The 23,731-nt window shown below is 39.6% G+C and overlaps 1 protein-coding gene across 13 annotated transcripts in view; it reads left to right on the forward strand.

The window, feature by feature from the left end:
- NCOA3 (nuclear receptor coactivator 3) overlaps nt 1–23,731 on the forward strand; it is a 149,633-nt gene that overhangs the window by 116,725 nt on the left and 9,177 nt on the right. For all 13 annotated transcript variants that reach the window (XM_017541360.2, XM_017541362.2, XM_017541364.2 and 10 more), the window contains 15 exons: nt 894–1,066; nt 2,369–2,469; nt 4,160–4,334; nt 4,746–4,931; nt 5,109–5,210; nt 9,188–9,328; nt 9,991–10,138; nt 11,218–11,609; nt 11,824–12,695; nt 13,626–13,761; nt 15,538–15,732; nt 16,171–16,425; nt 16,528–16,651; nt 17,979–18,150; nt 22,862–23,155. In XM_017541360.2, coding sequence (XP_017396849.1) covers nt 894–1,066; nt 2,369–2,469; nt 4,160–4,334; nt 4,746–4,931; nt 5,109–5,210; nt 9,188–9,328; nt 9,991–10,138; nt 11,218–11,609; nt 11,824–12,695; nt 13,626–13,761; nt 15,538–15,732; nt 16,171–16,425; nt 16,528–16,651; nt 17,979–18,150; nt 22,862–23,155 — 3,466 coding nt within the window. The remainder of the gene's footprint in view (nt 1–893; nt 1,067–2,368; nt 2,470–4,159; nt 4,335–4,745; nt 4,932–5,108; nt 5,211–9,187; nt 9,329–9,990; nt 10,139–11,217; nt 11,610–11,823; nt 12,696–13,625; nt 13,762–15,537; nt 15,733–16,170; nt 16,426–16,527; nt 16,652–17,978; nt 18,151–22,861; nt 23,156–23,731) is intronic.

Consider the following 23,731-nt stretch of genomic DNA (forward strand, 5'->3'; position numbering starts at 1 on the left):
TTTTGAAACGGAGTTTCGCTCTTGTTGCCCAGGCTGGAGTGCAATGGCGCAATCTCGACTCACCACAACCTCCATCTCCTGGGTTCAAGTGATTCTTCTACCTCAGCCTCCTGAGTAGCTGGGATTACAGGCATGCGCCACGACACCTGCCTAATTTTGTATTTTTAGTAGAGATGGGGTTTCTCCATGTTGGTCAGGCTGGTCTCAAACCCTGGACGTCAGGTGATCTGCCTGCCTTGGCCTCCCAAAGTACTGGGATTACAGGTGTGAGCCACTGTGCCTGCCTGATTTATCTCTGTTTTCTAGATGAAGGAACTGAGGCTAAATATGCCCAAGGCAACTTAGCTAACAAAGGTGGAACTGAATTTAGGTTTACATGAATCTCTATTGTGTTGTACTATTTCTCCAAGACAGCATTTCCTTAGTTTCTGTTGGCTGAGTTTAGTTTGTTTACATATGAAAGTAATAGGCCAGGCCTAGTGGCTCACGCCTGTAATCCCAGCACTTTGGGAAGCCCGGGCAGGTGGATCACCTGAGATGAGGAGTTCAAGACCAGCCCGAGCAACATGGTGAAACCTGTCTCTACTAAAAATGCAAAAGATTAGCAAGGCATGGTGGTGCACACCTGTAATCCCAGCTACTTGGGAAGCTAAGGCAGGAGAATCGCCTGAATATGGGAGGCAAAGGTTGTACTGAGTTGAGATCCGCCATTGTACTCCAACCTGGGCAAGAGGGAAACTCTCTCTCCAAAAAAAAGAAAAAGATAACAGTGTTACTTTCTTATAGTTACACTATAAGAAACAGCAGTAACAATAGGGGCTGATTCCACTGACAGCTCTTTTGTGGTATGTATATCATATCTCCTTTTCCCCTTTTCTACCCCTTTCCCTTAGTCTTATTTGCAGTGGTGAAAAGCGGAGACGGGAGCAGGAGAGTAAATATATTGAAGAATTGGCTGAGCTGATATCTGCTAATCTTAGTGATATTGACAATTTCAATGTCAAACCAGATAAATGTGCGATTTTAAAGGAAACAGTAAGACAGATACGTCAAATAAAAGAGCAAGGTAATAAAAACACTCATGCCTTTTAGAACAGTGGTGGTCCCCAGCCATTTTGGCACCGGGGACTGGTTTTGTGGAAGACAGTTTTTCCATGGACCTGGTAGTGGGGATGATTTCAGGATGACTCAAGCACATTACATTGATGGTGCACTTTATTTCTATTATTATTACATTGTAACATATAATGAAATAATTATACAACTCACCATAATGAGGAATCAGTGGGAGCCCTGAGCATGTTTTCCTGTACCTAGACAAGTCCATCTGGGGGGTGATGGGAGAAAGTGACAGATGGTCAGGCATTAGAGAATCATAAGGAGCATACAACCTAGATTCCTCACATGCGCAGTTCACACTAGGGTCTGCACATCTGTGAGAATCTAATGCTACTTTTGATCTGACAGGAGATGGAACTCAGGTGGTAATGTGAGCGATGGGGAGGGGCAGTTGTAAATACAGATGAAGCTTTGCTCACTTGCCTGCTGCTGACCTCCTTCTGTGTGACCCTGTTCCTAACAGGCCACAGACTGATTTTGGTCTGTGGCCTGGGGGGTTGGGGACCCCTGTTTTAGAAGGGACTTGCTCCTATACTTGCCTTTTTGCTCCTTTGTTTGGGTAGGGACTACAACTGATGGAGGCTAGCAAGTTTGGGAATAGACAGGCATGTTGACCAGCTGTGCATTTGTTTATTTATTTTGAGATGATGTCTTGCTTTGTAACCTGGGCTGGAGTGTAGTGGTACAATCTTGGCTCACTGCAACCTCTGCCTCCCGGGTTCAAGAAATTCTCCTGCCCCGGCCTCTGGAGTAGTGAGGATTGCAGGCACCTGCCACCATGCCCAGCTAATTTTTGTACTTTTAGTAGAGACAGTGTTTCACCATATTGGCCAGGCGAAACTCCTGACTTCAGGTGATCCGCCTGCCTCAGCCTCCCAAAGTACTGGGATTATAGGCGTGAGCCACCGTGCCAGGCCTCCAGCTATACCCTTTAGAAATGGTTAACAGACAATTGGAAAACGCCAGTGTTGTTCCACCTTGCCCGTCATTTGTTAGTTCCCTTTCAGGAAGCTGTGGATAGTGCATTTAGAAACAATTTAAGTGTCTTCTGCCTTCCTGGGTAACTGTGAAGTTTAGTTTTGATGTTATAAAATTGTGGCAGCATTTTCTTATGAGGAAATGTTTTGTATATATATATATATGGGCATGTGTGTGTATATCTTTATGTCTATTCCGGGGACTATTTGAAGGTGACTTAGTCTATAATTGATATATGTACAATTTGTTGTACTGCCTTCTGTCTTTTCAGGAAAAACTATTTCCAGTGATGATGATGTTCAGAAAGCTGATGTGTCTTCTACAGGGCAGGGAGTTATTGATAAAGACTCTTTAGGACCCCTGTTACTTCAGGCAAGTGTAACGATTTTAACTGTCCAGTAAGCTGTGTTGCCTTTTAGTTCATTATAAAGTTACAAAAATAAAATTTTGGTTAGGAAATGACAACAAAAAGAAAACATTTCTTTCTTTGAGACAATTCAGTATTCTGAATATGATGGGAAAATGCTCTTATATTTACAATATACATAATTCAGGAAGCCTTGCCCCCCTAGTAAAAATGTAGCTGCAAACTGAGAAACCACACATATATAAAGATAAAAATATAAAGAAGCAGGAAAGAAAGGTAACCTATAATTTCACAGATACTTGGTTACAAGTAGCCTAATATCCATGGGTTTTGCCCTACAAATTTGGGGGCTGGGGGAAGAAATAAAAAATGATGTTAAGACAATAAAAAATACTTCAGTGTGATGACTTCATTTACATTGTATTAGGTTTTATAAGTAATCTAGAGATGATTTAAAGTGTATTGGGATATATGCATAGGCTGTATGCAAATATACCGTTTTGTATGAGGGACTTGAGCATCCTTGGATTTTGCTGTCTTTGGGAGGTCTTGGAACCAATCTTCCATAGATACTGGGATATGATGACTGTATGTTTTAATTCAGACATTTTTTGATGATTTTTTGCATGATCATATTTTTTAAAAAATTTTTGATCATATGGCATGCTACAGTTTTTTATTCTTGAGGAATTGTTAAGACTTAAAAATGGGCATTGTATAAAATTAGTTGGGCGTGGTGGTGTGTGCCTGTAAGGCCAGCTACTTGGGAGGCTGAGGCAGGAGAATCACTTGAACCTGGGAGGCGGAGGTTGCAGTGAGCTGAGATCATTCCATTGCACTCTGGCCCAGGCAAGAATGAAACTTTGTCTCAGGAAAAAAAAAAAAAAAAAAAAAGTGCATTGTATTTGTTTAGGGGCTGAAGCCTTTCATAAAGGTAACTTGGCAACTTCTTTTTGTTTCAGGTAGTTTGTTCTAACTACTTTTAGTTGATCAGTTTTGAAATTCCTCTTTATAAATTCTCATTAAGGAATAGTATAGCAATTTCTGTAGCTTGACTTGGCATCAAATGGGAAACTGGGAAGAGCTAAGGATGCTTTTCTCATTTTTAAAAGCTCCTTTGAAGAGATAAATCTTTAAAAATTAGGTTAGGCATTAATTCAGATTTCATGCCGAACACATTTATGTGTACACTCCCCCACCCCCAATTCTTCTTATTAATAAGGCATGTAGAAATGGTGCTAATGTTAGTAGTAATGGTGGCTTATAGTTGTTTGCAATAATTAAGTCAGCAGTGGTTTTCACACATTGTACTTACTCCTATGGCTGCTGTTTGCTGATGCTGCCATAACAAAATACCACAGACCGGGTGGGTTAAACCAGAGAAATTTATTTCTTACAGTTTTGGAGCCTGGAAGTTCAGGACCAAGATTTTGGCAGGATTGGATTCTCCTTGTCACAGTGTTCTCCCATGCCCTTTTCTCTGCATGCACATATCTGGTGTCTTCCTCTCCCCTTATAGGGTACCAGTCATATTGGATTAGGGTCCCCACCCTTATGACCTCATTTATCTTTATCTCCTTGAAGGTCTTATATCTAAATACAGTTACACTGATGGTTAGAGTTTCAATTTAAGAATTACGGGGAGGGGGATACAATTCAGTCCATAACAGCCTGTATTAATATATGCTATTTTAGGCACTGGATGGTTTCCTGTTTGTGGTAAATCGAGATGGAAACATTGTATTTGTGTCAGAAAATGTCACACAATACCTGCAATATAAGCAAGAGGACCTGGTTAACACAAGTGTTTACAATATCTTACATGAAGAAGACAGAAAGGATTTTCTTAAAAATTTACCAAAATCTACAGGTAGGCTTTTAACGTGTATTTTCTAATAGGTTAATTTTTTTTTCCTTGATCATTTCTTAGGAAATTGAATGTATTTTTTTAGGAAGTCAGGTGATCAAATGAGCATAGAAAGGCATGTGATTTAATAGCAAAATTTTCAAATATGGAGTCAATAATTTGGTATACATTTTAAGAGGCATATATATGTGTGTGTGTGTGTGTGTGTGTGTGTGTGTAGTTACAAAATATGCAGTAAGATTTCTGTTAAAGTTGAAATGATTCACATGTTTTATATAGTGCCAGCCTGAAGTGTTAGTATAGATACAACTATGGAAAACATGCATAATGAGAAAATGCAGCTTGAATTCTTGATGATGGTCATAGACTGAGTTACCAGCTTTTCAAAATGTCATTTCAATTTGTTTTCCAAAGTTAATGGTGTTTCCTGGACAAATGAGTCCCAGAGACAAAAAAGCCATACATTCAATTGCCGTATGTTGATGAAAACACATGATATTCTGGAAGACATAAACACCAGTCCTGAAATGCGCCAGAGATATGAAACAATGCAGTGCTTTGCCCTGTCTCAGCCTCGAGCTATGATGGAGGAAGGGGAAGGTAAGAGCTATCATATGTTTTTCATGTTCATGAAACAAATAGGGGCCATACTTGTAGTTTTGTAACTTAAACGTTGTTACAACTCTTCTTACCGAATTCTGTGTCCTTGCTTGCCAATTGAACATACATATCCAAAAGTTAAGTATAATCCTTACCAGGCTGATTTTTTTATTGTAGATTTGCAATCTTGTATGATCTGTGTGGCACGCCGCATTACTACAGGAGAAAGAGTATATCCATCAAACCCTGAGAGTTTTATTACCAGACATGATCTTTCAGGTAAAATCGTGTGTGTGTGTGTGTGTGTGTGTGTGTGTGTGTGTGTGTGTGTGTGTACGTACATTTTCATTTTGGAAATTTTTGTAAATGTTAACTATTTTTAATCTGTGCTATCATAGAAATGTTTATCTCTTGTAGTGAGTGCTTTACGTGTATCATTTTTCATGTTTCTTACGCAACCCTGAAAGAATTTCACTAAAACTCTTGGCATTTGAGCTGGGTATGTTTGGCACCTTAAATCCCCAAAATAAGTTAACAAGTTTAAGGATACCTGGTTTTCTCTCCAAATGAGATTTTGTGTCAGGATTCAGTATTTCTTTAGCTTCAAGCCCATTTATCATAAAGAGACGTAAAAAAAGCACAGGTAATTTAATAAGAATTATTGAGAGGTTTTTTTCTTGTTTGTTTTTGTTTTGTTTTGAGATTGAGTCTTGCTCTCTTGCCCAGGCTGGAGTGCAGGTGTGCCGTGTTGCAGTCTTGGCTCACTGCAACCTCCACCTCTTGGGTTCCTGCCTCAGCCTCCCTAGCAGGGATTACAGGCATGTGCTATGCCTGGCTAATTTTTGTATTTTTAGTATAGGCGGGGTTTCACCATGTAGGCCAGGCTGGTCTTGAACTCCTGACCTCAAGTGATCCACCTATGTTGGCCTCCCAAAGTGCTGGGCTTACAGTTGTGAGCCATTGTGCCTGGCTGGGAGTAATTCTTGACATCAACCTGAGTTTCAGTCTTGGTCTGCTACTTTTTAATCATAGAAATAAAAAATTAAAGACATCGTGGTTGATAAGATGCATTAATGAAGTTAAACACTGTGGCAATGTTATTTTTATTTACCTTCAGGGTTACTCTTATGGTCACCTAACTGTAAATGGGGATGCCAAGGGTTTGTCATATACGCCCCATCTCAGAGATAAAGAAACAGAGGCTTGGTGACAGAGATTGGGTTATTGTCCAAAATCATGGCTAATAAAATTTATAGCTAAGCCAGTTTGACTTAGCCTGTATTCTTTGCTTTGTGTAACACTAATTTTACAATATGAACCTTTAACAAGTGAAATAAAATGGAGGTTTATATAAACATAAAACATAGCTGTAGCTATTACATATACATGTATATGTTTGTAATATCTATGTCTAAAATACATAATACAGAATATTTTTAAAGAAATATTGCTATTTTTGCAGTCATTGAACCATTTTGTGCCACCCTCAGTAACCTGTCTTCAGGCTTTTTGAGATTAATTTTCACAGAATAAAAAAAGTAGCAAAGAATTGTTTTGACAATTCAGTGTATAGTCTGTGTATGCTGATGGATATTTATATTTGAACATTTTCTCCATTTGCTCACCTTCAGATAAGCAATAGTGGTAGCAATTTTTATATATTATTTTATCATTTTAGAGGGGGTCTTTCTCTGCACTTCTTATGGTTTGGCAGTGTTAATTTTCTCCTTGAATAGCCGTGTTACATTTGTTACTGAAAATACTAAATAAAGTATGTTGAAGCAGTTTAGCAAGTAGCGTCTTTGAAAATTATCTCATAGTATATGTATATATATATGCAATACATGTTTATTACAAAATTTAAAAATTACCAACCATGTTAGAAAACAGGACATGATAAAGAAAAAAATGACCAAGCAAGAAAAATCAAATGCTTTGTGTGATTAATATCATTTAAAACTGAGATCTTACTTACCATAGTTATAGTTAATGCCTTCCAGTGGGTAACTCTTGTTTTATAGGAGGCTTATTGCACTCAACACGATACTTTTTTTGGCCTCTGGAGATATTTTATTCTTTTTCCTTGATGTGTTTCATTTAATAAACTTTTTATGAACATCTATTTTGTATTTGTCATGTGGCCCAGGGCTGAACTCAGGGGAGGTGGTTGAGGACAAATCTGCTCTATTTTGGGCACGAATGCACAGGTATTTACTCTTTCCTGGAATGCGTTTGTCCCTTTTCCCTAGCCTCCTTCCGCCATTAATAAGACTTTTGGTCACCCTTAAAATTCTGAATTTTAAACAGATTATTGGACTGGTGGTTTATCTTCATCAGCTTATTCAATACTAGCGCCTTTCAAATCTTCAGCAGTTTTTCCAGAATTACCTTTCACTGTGAAGCCCCATGAATTTTCCCAAACCAAACTTGGTTTTCTTCAGTATTTTTACTTTTTCTAAAGAATATGTCATAGAAAGGATAAATAAGTGGACAAGCTTTCCTATGTCTTTCCTAATTTCTCTAGAATCAGTTTATTGCCCACTTCTTTCAACCTATTTGTCCCTTTTGGGTCATAACTTCCATTATCATCAGATTTGGCATATCTGTTGGTGCTGAGCATAATAGATTGCCCAGAGCTGATTATTGCATTTCTTAGTAAAATCTACACAAAACAGACAAAACAGATAACTATTAGCAATCTTGACATCAGCAGGAGCTTCATAGTCTGCCACGTTTAACCATGGGGCATATTTTGTCACTGAAAAGATTACTGAGGATGTCCAGGTCAAGAACTATGTGACCAGCTTCCGTGGCTTGGATCGTTCTGTCTGTGTTCAAAGACATAGAAAAGGCTTGGAAGCTGATCCAAGAACAGCCATGGAAGCTGGTCACATAGTTTTTGACGTGGACATCCTCAGTAATTAGTCTGAATTTTCCAAGGGGCAGTTTGATCATTCTGCAGATCAGCAAGGTTCATTTCAAAAACATAGCTCTTTAGGCCGTAAGATGCAGTTTTAGTTCCTTGAGCCCTTTTGACTAGTTTGTTACCCGTTAAACATAGCTAGTGCTTTCACATCATACCAATCTTTTTTAGAAAATGGATCAACCGCTTTCTTCTTTGTTCCCCTTCTGCCACTTTTGTAAGGCACTTGTTTTTGCCAACCACCCTAGTGTTGCTTAGAGTGAAAAGGCCTAGACATTTTTTAAGGACCATCTGTTGTCATGAAACCTCCTGTAATTTCATAGTATTTTTAAGTATGTATTTGTGTCTCCACTGTATTTGATATTAAGCAAAAGTTGTCAGAAGCCTCCAGCATTTAGGAAATGAGTATTTGGTTAACCCTCCAAATTTAGGTATTGTTTTCAAAAATGCGATCATCTCTCAGATGCAAACAGTTGTCCCTGTTAGCTCTTTAAGCAGGTATTTTCTCTTACTTCATAGTTGTAGAGATAGAATCTCTTTGAACAAACAGTTTTCCTCATAGGTGTTACAGTGCAGTGGCACAATCGCTGCTCACTGCAACTTCCTCCCAGATTCAAGTGATTCTCTTGCCTCAGCCTTTCGAGTAGCTGGGATTACAGGCATGCGCCACCAACCATGCCCAGCTAATTTTTGTATTTTTTAGTAGAGACAGGGTTTCACCATGTTGGCTAGGTTGGTCTTGATCTCTTGAGCTTGTGATCTGCCTTCCTTGGCCTTCCAAAGTGCTGGGATTACAGGTGTGATCCACCACACCCAGCCAGTAATTTTTTATAGAGTTTAATCACCAGGCTCTCTTTTCTCTGTCACCCCTCATTCCTGAAGGTTAGTAGGTGGAACTACTAACAAAGTTTTAATCCTTTTATTACTTGGTCTTTCTGATTACCAGCTCCATCCTGAGGTGATCTAGAGGCCCCACCCTAAGTCACCTCACTGGTACAAATTGAGGTTTGTTCCAGAGGGTGTCTTTATGAATAACCTGAAGATACTTTTATTACTCAGGAAATTCTGAGGATTTTATATAGGAGCTCTGTGCTAGAAATCTGGACAAAGACCAAATTTATTATTATGCTCCATAGCAGAACATGTTGGGAGAATCCTGTGGTACTGTGTCCTTCAGGAGAAAAGCTCTGAGTAAAGTAGAAATTTGGATCAGAGAAGGTGGAGCAAAGATTTAATATTTTTTATTTTATTTTCTAGTGCTAAGCCATGTGTAGGCAGCCAGTAAATACTTGTGGGCTGGATATAAATCTTTTTTCCTTTTTCTGTTTAATAGGAAAGGTTGTCAATATAGATACAAATTCACTGAGATCCTCCATGAGGCCTGGCTTTGAAGATATAATCCGCAGGTGTATTCAGAGATTTTTTAGCCTAAATGATGGGCAGTCATGGTCCCAGAAACGTCACTATCAAGAAGGTAAAGAATTTTGGAGTTGATTCTTTTTGTCTTTTTATTTTACTCTTTAGAGACAGGGCCTTGCCATGTTGCCCAGGCTGGACTCGAACTCCTGGGTTTAAGTGATCCTTCTGCCTCAGCTTCTGAGTAGCTGGGGCTGCAGGTGCATGCCACCATACCTGGTTTTGGAGTTTATTCTTGATCTTTTTTGTCATTGTGTTTGATATACACATGAGTGTAGTTGCTGTTTTGTCAGTGTGGGATAGGAAAATGATTCCTGAGTGTTATTTTACCCTGTTCATAATTTTGGTGCAGATCCAGTCTTTCCTTGGATTTTTAGAAATATTGTACTTGGAGCCGGGCGCGGTGGCTCACGCCTGTAATCCCAGCACTTTGGGAGGCCGAGGTGGGTGGATCATGAGGTCAAGAGATCGAGACCATCCTGGTCAATGTGGTGAAACCCTGTGGGTGCATGTCTGTAATCCCAGCTACTCGGGAGGCTGAACCCAGGAGGGGGAGGCTGCGGTGAGCTGAGATCGTGCAGTTGCATTCCAGCCTGGGTAACAAGAGCGAAACTCCGTCTCAAAAAAAAAGGTTGTACTTGAAGTATATTTCCTAACGCCTCCTATATATATTTGTTTTGCTGACTGTAGTTACTAGTGATGGGATCTTTTCCCCAACAGCTTATCTTAATGGCCATGCAGAAACCCCAGTATATCGATTCTCATTGGCTGATGGAACTATAGTGACTGCACAGACAAAAAGCAAACTCTTCCGAAATCCCGTAACAAATGATCGACATGGCTTTGTCTCAACCCACTTTCTTCAGAGGTAAATGATAGATTCCTGTGTATTCTAATACTGAATGCAGCAGTGTTCTCAAAATGCTTTATTATTAAAATAAAAAAGAAGGACAAAATAATGAGACAAAACGCAGAAAGGTTACTGGGTTTGATGAAATGAGTTTAGATTCCTGGATTATGATATGTTTAAGGTTGTATTTTATGTGAAAGTGATTATTTATTAAATACTTTACAGGAAAGCTAGAGGATGGGAAGCCTAATGTAGATGGATAAAAGAGCATATAAAATCTGATTACATGTCTTACCGTTCATTTCTGATGATGCCTGTTGCTTTGGGGACTGAATTTAAAATTTGAGGGTACACGTTAAAGGTAGTTGCTGTTGGTGTTGGTAGTGGCAAATAAGAAACTCATGAAGGGGAGGCTATTTACCCATTAATTATCTTGAGTAATTTGCAGGTACCTCCAGGTGAAGCCCTAGATATATGGCAACTCTAATAAAGTCCACCTGATACTCCAGTTAACCAAACTGTTGGTCTTTCATAATACTACAGTGGTCTTACTCATACAGATTCTGTGGCTTACTGAAAAATATGTTATTAGGTAAATAATTGATCAATATGTAGATTGGAATTGTCACTAGGTATTGGAATACTGCCTAAAAAGTTAAGTTCCAGGGTAGTTAATTCATCCCTTTTTTTCTCTTCTTCTTTTTTTTTTTTTTTTTTTAAATAGAGACAGGGTCTTGATCTGTCACCCAGGCTGGAATGCAGTGGTGCCATCCCAGCTCACTGCAGCCTCGAATTCCTGGGCTCAGGCAATCCTTCACCGCAGCCTCCTGAGTGGCTAGGACTACAGATGTATGTCACCATGCCTGGCTAAGTTTTAAATTTTTAGCAAGATAGGATCTTGCTGTGTTGCCCAGGCTGCTCTCTTAACTCCTGAGCTCAAGTGATCCTCCTGCGTTGACTTCCCAAAGTGCTGGGAATATAGGTGTGAGCCACTGTGACTGGCCGTTTTTTAAAAATTTTATTTTATTTTAAATCTGATTCAAGGCTTTCAGGCATGCTTATAATTTTTTAGTAAATATTTGATGTTTGTTTTGCAGAGAACAGAATGGATATAGACCAAACCCAAATCCTGTTGGACAAGGGATTAGACCACCTATGGCTGGATGCAACAGTTCGGTAGGCGGCATGAGTATGTCGCCAAACCAAGGCTTACAGATGCCAAGCAGCAGGGCCTATGGCTTGGCAGACCCTAGCACCACAGGGCAGATGAGTGGAGCTAGGTACGGGGGTTCCAGTAACATAGCTTCAGTGACCTCTGGGCCAGGCATGCAATCACCATCTTCCTACCAGAACAACAACTATGGGCTCAACATGAGTAGCCCCCCACATGGGAGTCCTGGTCTTGCCCCCAACCAGCAGAATATCATGATTTCTCCTCGTAATCGTGGGAGTCCAAAGATGGCCTCACATCAGTTTTCTCCTGTTGCAGGTATTTGTGTTGACATTTCCTTTTAGTTTTCTTCTTTTTAAGTAATTCTTATTTCCATCCTACTGTAATTCTTATAAAGATTAAGAATATAAAGAAATAAACTTCTTCAAAGTTTCCATTCTAAAACAGATGAATAGAAACTTTGAAGAATTAAGTTGTATTTTGTTACAGTGTCTGGTAGTGTAATTCTTTTCCTAAATTTTTTCCAATTCAGGTGTGCATTCTCCCATGGGATCTTCTGGCAGTACCGGGAGCCACAGCTTTTCCAGCAGCTCTCTCAGTGCCCTGCAAGCCATCAGTGAGGGTGTGGGGACTTCACTTTTATCTACTCTGTCATCACCAGGCCCCAAATTGGATAACTCTCCCAATATGAATATAACCCAGCCAAGTAAAGTAAGCAGTCAGGATTCCAAGAGTCCCCTGGGCTTTTATTGTGACCAAAATCCAGTGGAGAGTTCAATGTGTCAGTCAAATAGCAGAGATCACCTCAGTGACAAAGAAAGTAAGGAGAGTAGTATTGAGGGGTCAGAGAATCAAAGGGGTCCTTTGGAAAGCAAAGGTCATAAAAAGTTACTGCAGTTACTTACTTGTTCATCTGATGACCGGGGTCATTCCTCTTTGACCAACTCCCCCCTAGATTCAAGTTGTAAAGAATCTTCTGTTAGTGTTACCAGCCCCTCTGGCGTCTCCTCCTCAACACCTGGAGGAGTATCCTCCACATCCAGTATGCATGGGTCACTGTTACAAGAGAAGCACCGGATTTTACACAAGTTGCTGCAGAATGGGAATTCACCAGCTGAAGTAGCCAAGATTACTGCAGAAGCCACTGGGAAAGACACCAGCAGTATAACTTCTTGTGGGGATGGAAATGTCGTCAAGCAGGAGCAACTGAGTCCTAAGAAGAAGGAGAATAATGCACTTCTTAGATACCTGCTGGACAGGGATGATCCTAGTGATGCACTCTCTAAAGAACTACAGCCCCAAGTGGAAGGAGTGGATAATAAAATGAGTCAGTGTACCAGCTCTACCATTCCTAGCTCAAGTCAAGAGAAAGACCCTAAAATTAAGACAGAAACCAGTGAAGAGGTAATTTGTTTTCTATATATTTCAGCTTAGTCATTATATTTCATCTTTTTTCTGTATTAGAAAGATAATGTGTGATATACAAATTCTTCCATTTTAGGTTTATTTAAAGGAAGTCAAATCTTTAGACCTCATTTCTTTATAATTATTTTGGGCACCAGTAAAATGTATTATGATTTAATTTGGAAATAACAGATGTGTATGTTTTAGAATGTGACTATAACTCTGTAGTAGCCAATTTGAAATTTTTTATGGAGGTGTTTATTGCTGGAATGGGTACACTGGCTCATTAAGAGAATGGTAGAAGTGATCACGAAAAAAAAAAAAAAAACTTGTATTAAGCAGCATAATTTCGATTTTAAGGTAAGATCAAATTTCATGTACAAGGTGACATTCTGTATAAGCACTTTACAAACTTCTAGGAGATACTTAATATGTACCTGAGCAAATGAAAGGCTTAAAGTTAGGATTGGGCTTAACCTAGTATTAGCCACATTTATTGACCAAAGTCCTTTTAGAGCATGCCTATGAATATCTCAGCTTGCCCCTTTTATTAATTAACACACTTGTTTTCATAAGGTATTTGTAGATGCAGCTATCTGTTAGCTAATTATCAAGGCACTGCTAGTGACTAATATTACCTGTAAAATATTCTACAGTTTGAGAATTAAATGTCTTGTGTAAATTTTAAAAATGCTCCATGGAAAGGACTAAATCTAGCAATTTAATCTCAGTAGTTTAAACTATTTGTACTTTTAAGGAGGAAGATTAGAGATGGGGGTCATCATAAACTGGCCTTTAAATTGGGCATTATCTTTGTAGGTAATTTTTGTATTTTACTTCTATTCATATGTGGTTTTTTTCTTATGGGTATGTTTATACCTGTATGTCTAGTAATGTACACAGGTTAATTTTTAAAACTTTAATTTTCAGGGATCTGGAGACTTGGATAATCTAGATGCTATTCTTGGTGATCTGACTAGTTCTGACTTTTATAATAATTCTGTATCCACAAATGGTAGTCATCTGGGGACCAAGCAACAGATATTTCAAGGAACGAATTCTCTGGGTAAGAAAGAACTAGGTTTAGTTTTTGCTGCCTTTGAAACTTTTCTGCATACTTGTAAACACTCTTACACTGAGACCAGGATATAAATAGCATTTGTAACTTCAGAACATATATTCTGCCTCTGTTTTCTATACTAATTTATATTGTATGTGCTTTAGAAAGCTTTTTGGACATTTTCCTGTTTTTTTATTTTTATTTTTTTGAGACAAAGTCTTGCTCTGTCACCCAAGCTGGAGTGCAGTGGCATGATCACAGCTCACTCCTCCCGGGTTTAAGGGATTCTTTTGTGTCAGCCTCCCGAGTGGCTGGGACTATAGATGCACACCACCACACCTGACTAATTTTTGTATTTTTAGTAGAGATGGGTTTTCACCATATTGGCCAGGCTGGTCTTGAACTCCTGACCTCATCATCTATACCTGCCTCGGCCTCCCAAAGTGCTGGGATTATAGATGTGAGCCACCACTCCCAGCTGACATTTTCCTATTTTAAAAAATTACTTTTAAATAAATTTCCATTTCTAACTAATACCAGTAATCATAGCACTTATAGAAAAATGTTCATCTTTGATTATTCCAGATGAGTAGAGTAGATACTAGGGCATATATTTTTCTTAGTCACAGAGAATTGGATTAAAAAGCATCCCAGCCGGGTGTGGTGGCTCATGCCTGTAATCCCAGCACTTCGGGAGGCCAAGGCAGGCAGATCACGAGGTCAAGAGATTGAGACCATCCTGGCCAACATAGTGAAACACCGTCTCTACTAAAAATACAAAAATTAGCAGGGTGTGTTGTTGTGCACCTGTAGTTCCAGCTACCCAGGAGGCTGAGGCAGGAGAATCTCTTGAACCCAGGAGGCAGAGGTTGTAGTGAGCCTAGATCGCACCACTGCACTCCATCCTGGTGACAGAGTGAGACTGTCTTAAGGAAAAAAAAAAAAAAAAAGGGCAACTCAAACTGTAATTAAAACCTGTCCATTGGCTCCTTTGGTGTTTGCTAGTTCTTATCTAGCCCCTCTCCTGTTGCTGTGTGTTTACTTCATCAGTTTAATAAAAGTAGGGTCAAGCGTGGTGGCCCACACCTGTGGCCTCAGCTACTTGGGAGGCTAAGGCAGGAGAATCACTTAAACCTGGGAGGTGGAGGTTGCAGTGAGCTAAGATCCTGCTACCACACTCCAGCTTGCATTACCCAAAAAAAAACAAAATTAAAAAAAAAAAAAAAAAAAAAAAAAAAAAAAAAAAAAAAAAAAAAAAAAAAATACATTATCAATTGAAAAGGCAGGATTCACAGTTACTCAGAATGGTGGTTGTTCATTTTCAGTGGCATTATTTCCTAAGCTGGAACAGAGTGAGGGGAAGAAGAGGTTAGAAGGGAATTTTATTTCTTTTTGATTAGAAGGCAGCTTATCTGGTTAAGTTTATTGTAAAATTATAAACAGTATACTTAATAAGCAAATATACAAGAACCTTCAGGAGTTTGCAGCATTTGTGAATTTTTCAATATTAAGTGAAGCAGAATATCAGTGACCATATCAGGCTACAGAAGAGTTTTCAGTACTTCAGCCAACACAGAGATTGTTGTTGCTACTTTATTTGGAATATGAGACCTTTTTTGGGAGGGTGGGAGGTGGGGGCTGGTACTTATTTTATAAAGGAAGACAGTGTTTGTTTTTGTAAGAAAGACATTCTTGGATGGGGAGTGGTAGTATTTGTGTTTTGTACTTGATTATTTATGTATTAAATCACCAAGGAATATTTTTGCATTGTGTTTTCAACAGGTTTGAAAAGTCCACAGTCTGTGCAGCCTATTCGTCCTCCATATAACCGAGCAGTGTCTCTGGATAGCCCTGTTTCTGTTGGCTCAAGTCCTCCTGTAAAAAATATCAGTGCTTTCCCCATGTTACCAAAGCAACCCATGTTGGGTGGGAATCCAAGAATGATGGATAGTCAGGAAAATTATGGCTCAAGTATGGGTATGTTATTTCTAATTAGTGTTTATAAGTTATTTTTGGAAAGGCATATTTAAAATACTTAAAGCCATCTAAGTAATTGGGAGTTAATAATAACTTTTTGAATAACCTAAGTATGTTTCTTCCATGAATATCCTTCATTTATTCTATGTCTTGGTTATATAAACTTTTGAAGGGTCTTGGTTTATGACATTTTCCAGCCTTTTATTCTATGTCTTGGTTATGTAAACTCTTGAAGAGTCTTTTGGTCTATGACATTTTCCAACTTGTTGAATACGTGGGAATAGTGGCCTGTGTCTCCACAGTTGGCTAGCCCTTCTCTTACCATGACAAAGTGCTGTTTTGTCAAGGCTGATATTGTGTGTAGTGGCTATATTTATATGGTATAAGAAGGATTTCATTATAATATGGAAAAGACCTAAGTATCTCTACCTGTTTTAGGTGGACCAAACAGAAATGTGACGGTGACTCAGACTCCTTCCTCAGGAGACTGGGGCTTACCAAACTCAAAGGCCAGCAGAATGGAACCTATGAATTCAAACTCCATGGGAAGACCAGGAGGGGATTATAATACGTCTTTACCCAGAGCTGCACTCGGTGGCTCTGTCCCCACGTTGCCTCTTCGGTCTAATAGCATACCAGGTGCGAGACCAATGTTGCAGCCACAACAGCAGCAGCAGCAGATGCTTCAAATGAGTAAGTCTCCCTCTTTCCCCCTTTATGTAAAAAGAAAATTAGATGTTTCAGGATAACTTTTGCTCTTATTCGAGAATTTCTGCTTTCTTTTTGCTCCCCCAGGGCCTGGTGAAATCCCCATGGGAATGGGGGCTAATCCCTATGGCCAGGCAGCATCTAACCAACTGGGTTCCTGGTCCGATGGCATGTTGTCCATGGAACAAGTTCCTCATGGCACTCAAAATAGGTGGGGCTTTATTTTGTGACTCTGTAGAAATCTCAGCATCAGTAGTTTAGAAAAGAGTTGGAGCACAGGAGCAAACGTGAAAGAGAATGAGAATTCCCTGTAATTGAGGTACTTGGTTGCCAACTGGGCCTTTCTCATATAATTGTGTGTAAAAATAAGGCCGAGGCAGTAAGCCTGCATGTGGCATTCACAGAATGGGAAGGAGATACAACCATGTTGTCCAGTCATCAGGGCCATTCAGTGGCCATCTGAGAGCTTCTCTGTGAGGTGATGGTCTCTCATTATGTTAGTCTCATGAGGAGGGGAAAAAAGATAAGGATGTGTTTCTAGTGGTTTTAGAAGTGTTCTTCAGAGGGTTAGCCTCAACTTTCCTGAAGAATTAACTTTTTTTCTAAACTTTTTCCTCCCCCAACCACTTGCTGCCTGTTGAGAAAATTCATTTTTAAGGATTGGCCAATTGTTTTCTAAAATTAAACATTTCAGTGATGATAGTGAAAGAACTACATACCAGAATGCCTGTGCATCTTTTAAAATTTTCATAAAAGTAAGATTGCAGATTGTATTTTGTTTTTGTTTAGCTTAGTAACTTACTTGCATGCAAGAGGACACTGTCAGTGTCAGCTCTAACCAGAATTCTGCAGTAAGTTAAGCAAGGAAGACAAAAATAAACTTATCTATTGAGCAGACAGTGATGTAACTATATCAATTTATTTATTTGAATGCTTCTCTACTCAGTAGAGAGCAAATAGTTTGAAGTTAACAGAACTTTTCTGAGGCAGGATAAATGTTTAGCTTTGTGCCCTTTTATGTGTTGGAGAACAGAGGCAACTTGCAGTGGCTGTCTGGGGTTTGTATTACACTTGCCAATATGAGCTCTCTGGGCAAGTACGACAGAGTTATTTTGGGTGTTTCTCTAGACTCAATCAGTGATAGCACATTTCTATCCTTTTACTCCTTTGATTTCCCTAATTTTCAGCTATTATAACTACCTCCTTAATTGTTTTCATTAGGGTATCTTCTCCTATCCTTACCTGCACTCCACTGGTCCCCATTTCTGCAATACCTCAAATGCCTAGGGTTTGGCAATTAAATTTTGGGGGTGGGATTTGGTGGTGATGGTTTAAACTATCTATGGTAGCCTAAAGTGGCCTGTGAAGTTTTTAAATTGTGGGCCTTAAACTTTAATTGATGCCATTCACTTTTTTTTTTTTTTTTAACCACTTGGTTTAGTTACTGTTCATTAAAAATATTATGCATGGTTGCTGTAATCTGTTACTTTTTTTAAAGAGAAAAGTACTATTGAAATTGATTGCAAGTCTCTTTCTAGGCCCCTTCTTAGGAATTCCCTGGATGATCTTGTCGGGCCACCTTCCAACCTGGAAGGCCAGAGTGATGAAAGAGCATTACTGGACCAGCTACATACTCTTCTCAGCAACACAGATGCCACGGGCCTGGAAGAAATTGACAGAGCTTTAGGCATCCCTGAACTTGTCAATCAGGTAGGTTGCATTAACACAGAAGTAGGAGAGTGTGTATTTGTGTGTGTGTGTGAATGCATGTAAGTGTGTACGCATTCATGAAGCCACAAACAAGAATGCCTGTGTGTGTCTTTCCTAGTACTTGTGTTATATCACTACATTCACGGATACCAGCATTAAATTTGGAAAATATCCTTTTTTGGTCTCAATTCATGTTAAAATGGAAATTATACTTATGATTGTGATACTGCTTTCAACAACTTACTATTTTAGGCAGTTGTGGAAATGATTAAGTGAAACTACTGTACTGTTCTTAAAATGCAACTTTTTTATTCATGTTAAAAGTTCTCATTGTTTTTTTTTTCTCTTTTTTTTTTTTTTTNTTTGAGACGGAGTTTCGCTCTTGTTACCCAGGCTGGAGTGCAATGGCATGATCTCGGCCCACCGCAACCTCCGCCTCCTGGGTTCAAGCAATTCTCCTGCCTTAGCCTCCCGACTAGCTGGGACTACAGGCATGCGCCACCATGCCCAGCTAATTTTTGTATTTTTAGTAGAGATGGGGTTTCACCATATTGACCAGTTGGTCTCGATCTCTTGACCTCGCGATCCACCCACCTCGGCCACCCAAAGTGCTGGGATTATAGGCGTGAGTCACCGCGCCCGGCCTAAAAGTTCTCATTGTTATAACTGTCTTTACTCCTTAGCCAAGCAATGTGTATTCTGGTGAGGCAAGCTTTTTTGTTTTGTTTTGTTTAAATAACACTTGTTTACAGTGGCCAGTCTGAACATCCAGACATCATTGTCTCCTGTTCCTATTTATATACCCAGCCTTATGAAAACATGTCATTCACAAATCTGTATTTCTGAAAAACACATTTTGTAGTGACTTCTTGTTGTTGTGACTGAGTCTTGCTCTGTCGCCCAGGCTGGAGCGTGGTGGCGCAATCTCGGCTCACTGCAACCTCCACCTCCATGGTTCAAGTGATTCTCCTGCCTCAGCTTCCCAAGTAGCTGCGATTACAGGTGCCCACCACCATGTCTGGCTAATTTTTTGTATTTTTAGTAGAGATAGGGTTTCGCCACATTGGGCAGGCTGGTCTCTAACTCCTGACCTCAAGTGATCCACCTGTCTTGGCCTCCTAAAGTGCTGGGATTATAGGCGTGAGCCATTGCTCCTGGCCATGACTGTTTTTACTGAAAGACTATAGAGGGGGCACTGTATAGGTTTGTGCATTCAACACTAAGCAGGAGAGATCATCAGGGGCTCTCAGTCGTTGTTGGGGAAATAGATGTGTGCATGTAGAAGTATACTGCCATGCGGTAAGTGCTGTCACAGAGCATTTTAAAGTACAGGTGGGAAACGCTGAGCAGTCCTGGTGTATACCTTCAGGGTGACCTAGGACCTTGGCACTGAGGAGCCGTATTTTATACTCCCAACAGAAGTATAAAAGTTCTTTTTGTTTCTTCTTTACTTGTTCAGGCACATTAAATAATCCATCAATTCCTTGCTTCCCTCCTGTAGTTCTCTCTGTTTTACTGTGTCCTTGCCAGGCAAGTCTAGAAATTAGTAATTGTCGCTATTCTCCTGTGTTGGACTCGTAGTATCCTGAATCTCAAGTTACTTTCTGTCTTGATTTACTTCTTTGTTTTGCTGCAACATAACTTCTATTAATTTCTTCATCCCTTCTGCATGAAATGTTTTGGGTTCTTGTGTATCTGAAAATATCTTTATTCCACCCTCCTTGCATGTCTGGCTAGGTATTACATGCTAGGTTGAAAATAATTTTCTCTTACACTTTTGAAAGATTTCTTCCATAGTTCCATTCTGATTTTGATTCTTTTGCATGTGACTCGTTTATTCTCTTTGGAGTGATTTAGGAACTTTTTTCCTCTGAAATTTTATGATGCTGTATCTTTGTATGGGTCTTCTTCCATTCATTCTGCTGGATACGAGATGCACAGATGCTCCTGTTGGTTTAGGTGCGTTTTCTGATATAATTTCTTTATCTCTCCTGGTTTTTTTCTGACCTACTTTTCTGGGATTTCTATTGACATATTGGGCATTAAATTCATTCTGTATTTTTAAGTCTTCTCTGCTGTTCTTGTCTTTGATTTGTTTGAGTCACATTCAAGCTTGGAAAGCACTGGAAACTTTTATCGAGTATCTGGTGATCTGTGACTGTTCTTAAAGAATGAGACATTAAAAAGCTGAGTTGACACTCTGCAAGTGTAAGGAGCATCAGTTGCCTTTACTGAGCGTAATTAGGTGGGGAGGTAGCCTTAGCCCTTTTATTTCAAGACTCCCCAAATTTTTATTTTTATTTATTTTTGAGATGAAGTTTCTCCCTGTTGCCAAGGCTGGAGTGCAGAGGCAGGATCTCAGCTCATTGCAACCTCTGCCTACTGGGTTCAAGCGATTCTCCTGCCTCAGCCTCCCGAATAGCTGGGACTACATGTAGGCATGTGGTACCACCCCAGCTAATTTTTTTATTTTTTTATTTTTTGTATTTTTAGCAGAGATAGGGTTTCACCACGTTGGCTAGGCTGGTCTCGAACTCCTGACCCCGTGATCCTCCTCGGCCTCCCGAAGTGCTGAGATTACAGGTGTGAGCCACCACGCCCGGCCAGGATTCCCCAAATTTCAACACGTAGAGTTGTTTTCAATTACCACTACCATACCCACCCCCTGGTAATAGTTTATTACCTGATTTCATTTTGGGAGCTGGGCTAGGGAGGCAAGTGTGAGATATTAAATTATAAAATATAAAATTTTATTAGATATTATAAATATGCAAAATATAAAATTTCCTGTTTTCAGCGTCTGCTGCACTCCTTTGCCCTGCTCTGCTTGTGTCCCTGAACCCCAGTACCTTTGTGGGGTAGGTAGAAGGTACAGGCACTTCAGGAGTCAGGGAGCAGGCGGGGAGGTAGTTAACCTCCTGCTCCGCACTCAGACTCCTAACCAGCCTCTCCATTTTAGCACCAAACTCCTATCCCTACCACCTTCACTGGAGTCTCATTAGATCTATGGGATACATTTGCTCATTTTTCATATGTATTTTTCCTCTGTAGGCACATAGGTCTAAGTTTTTGTAGGCACTGGTTCCTACTCCTCTGTTTACTTTGTATCTTCTATTATAAATATTGAAATACCTGATCTTGTTGCCTTCTTATTAGTGTTTTGTGAATAAACACTACCTTTATTTTATTTTTTTAATAAACTGGATACCTCCTAGTTCCCTTTATTGTCATTTTAGTAGGGTTAGCAAGTGAATGCAGGTAAACATGCCTGATCAGTCTGCCACGTTTAACTTAAAGTAAGATTTGCTTTATTATCTTCAGCCAGGCATGATGGTGTGTGCCTGTAGTCCCAGCTACTGGGGAGGCTGAGGTGGGAGGATCACATGAACCCAAGTTGATGGGACAAAGTAGAAACATAGGTGTCAGTTACTGCAAGAGTCCAAGAGGTGTCCTGGGAATGGTCATAAGGGTGAAATGGAAAGAAGGGAGGGATACGTTATATGCCCTGGAGGAAAACCTGACAGGACTTGGCTCTGTGTGTATGCATGCACACGTGCACTTTTGGAAAGGGAGAATGTGAAGAATCAAGATTGCTGGGTTTTAGTTCTTGGGCAGTGAATGGTGATGCTGTGTACCATCATCACTTGGTATCTGTGGGGGATTGGTTCCAGGACCCCTGTGGATACCTGTATCTGTGGATGTTCAAGTCCCTTGTATAAAACAGCCTTTGCATATAAAACAAATACTGTATAAAACAGTATTTGCATATAGCCTATGCACATCCTCCCATATAGTTTAAATCAGCTCTACATTACTTATAATACCTAATACAGTATAAATGCTATGTATGTTACATAGTTGTTACACTATTGTTTAGGCAATTATGACAAGAAGAATGATGACTGTGTGTATTCAGTACAGGTGCAGCCACAGTTTCCTTCTCCCAGAATGTTTTCAGTCCCCTGTTGGTTGAATCCATGAGTGTCGAACCCATGGATATGGAGGGCCAGCTGTGTATTGTGATACAGTAGGGTAGGCTGGAGGAGAACAAGGCTTCTTGGGAGGAAGAGCTGTTGGGAAAGGATGTGATGTCTGTTTTCTGCTTGTTTAGTTTGAGATACCGGAGATGTTAGAGTGAAGATGTTAAGTAGGCATTTCTGTAAAGAAAATTAAAAGCTCAGAGATGTTTTGGCTGGAGACAAGAATGTGATCATTATCACCAGTGGATGAGAGCACCTAAGTAGAAAATGTATCAAGAGAAAAGAAGAGAGCCTAGGACTAAACCCTGAAGAACAGTTAGCATTCATTCAAGGAAAGACCAGAGAGGTGGGAGAAAAATGAGAAGTGTTGCAAAGTTCAGTGGGGTGAAGAATGCTTTCAAGTGAGACATATCAAGGGTGTTGGCTGCATGCTTGGCATTCAGCGCCTGTGGATGGGAAGATAAAGGTGAATGCACAGTACCCAGGAGGCTCTTGTCTCAGCACAGCAGGTTGTTCTCTTCTTCAGAGTATCTATTTTTTCCTTCTTTTTCTGTCACCTGTGGCATGTTATTTTGAATATATCCTTAGCATGTTGAGAAGTGATGCTGGGCACATAACAAGAATTTACTTAAATACTTGTTGAATGCCTGGATTTTTTCACCTTCTTTACAGCATTTGACTTCTGTTGCCTTCATAGATGTTCTTCACTGTTCATTTATGTGTTGCTTAAGGGACAGGCTTTAGAACCCAAACAGGATGCTTTCCAAGGCCAAGAAGCGGCAGTAATGATGGATCAGAAGGCAGGATTATATGGACAGACGTATCCAGCACAGGGGCCTCCAATGCAAGGAGGCTTTCATCTTCAGGGACAATCACCATCTTTTAACTCTATGATGAATCAGATGAACCAGCAAGGCAGTTTTCCTCTCCAAGGAATGCACCCACGAGCCAACATCATGAGACCCCGGACAAACACCCCCAAGCAACTTAGAATGCAGCTTCAGCAGAGGCTACAGGGCCAGCAGGTAACAGTCATGTGTTCTTCCCTCTGGCTTCTCCTTCTGTGGTTTTCAGACTATTCTCAGAATTCTTACCACTAGTGTACTCTATCCCTTGTCAACTAAAGAAATTCTTTTTGTTTTACTTCTCTTTAAGGTTTTATTTGTGCAAATGTCTGCTTGTTAAGGAGTAGTTGTATTGGAATTCTGTACTTTCTTTGAGAATATTCCATTGTATAGGTTAAAAAGAAAAAATGTCAGGAAGGATTGCTCTTGGGGGAAGAAAAATGTTACTTGCTGACTTTGTAGTCTTAAACGCAGATAATTTTGTTTTGGAAAAAAATCCTTAATACTAGTAACCAAATACTTAAATTTTCTTGATTTCAGCATTTTTAATGGAATCTCTTCTAGATGTTTTATAAAACTAGAGCTGTCTTTTAATATTCTGAAATATGACTTCTGTTTACCCTATTGTTAGTCCACAAGAAATGTTTTAAAATTGTTTTTATTGTTTGTGTCTTGAGCATACTGAGTTACTAAATGCGGTGGAACCAAACCATATAAGTAGACGAATGCCTGAGTTGTTTTTTTTTTTTTTTTTTT

This window comes from Cebus imitator, unplaced genomic scaffold (assembly GCF_001604975.1).
Source record: "Cebus imitator isolate Cc_AM_T3 unplaced genomic scaffold, Cebus_imitator-1.0 Scaffold132, whole genome shotgun sequence".
NCBI lineage: Eukaryota > Metazoa > Chordata > Mammalia > Primates > Cebidae > Cebus > Cebus imitator.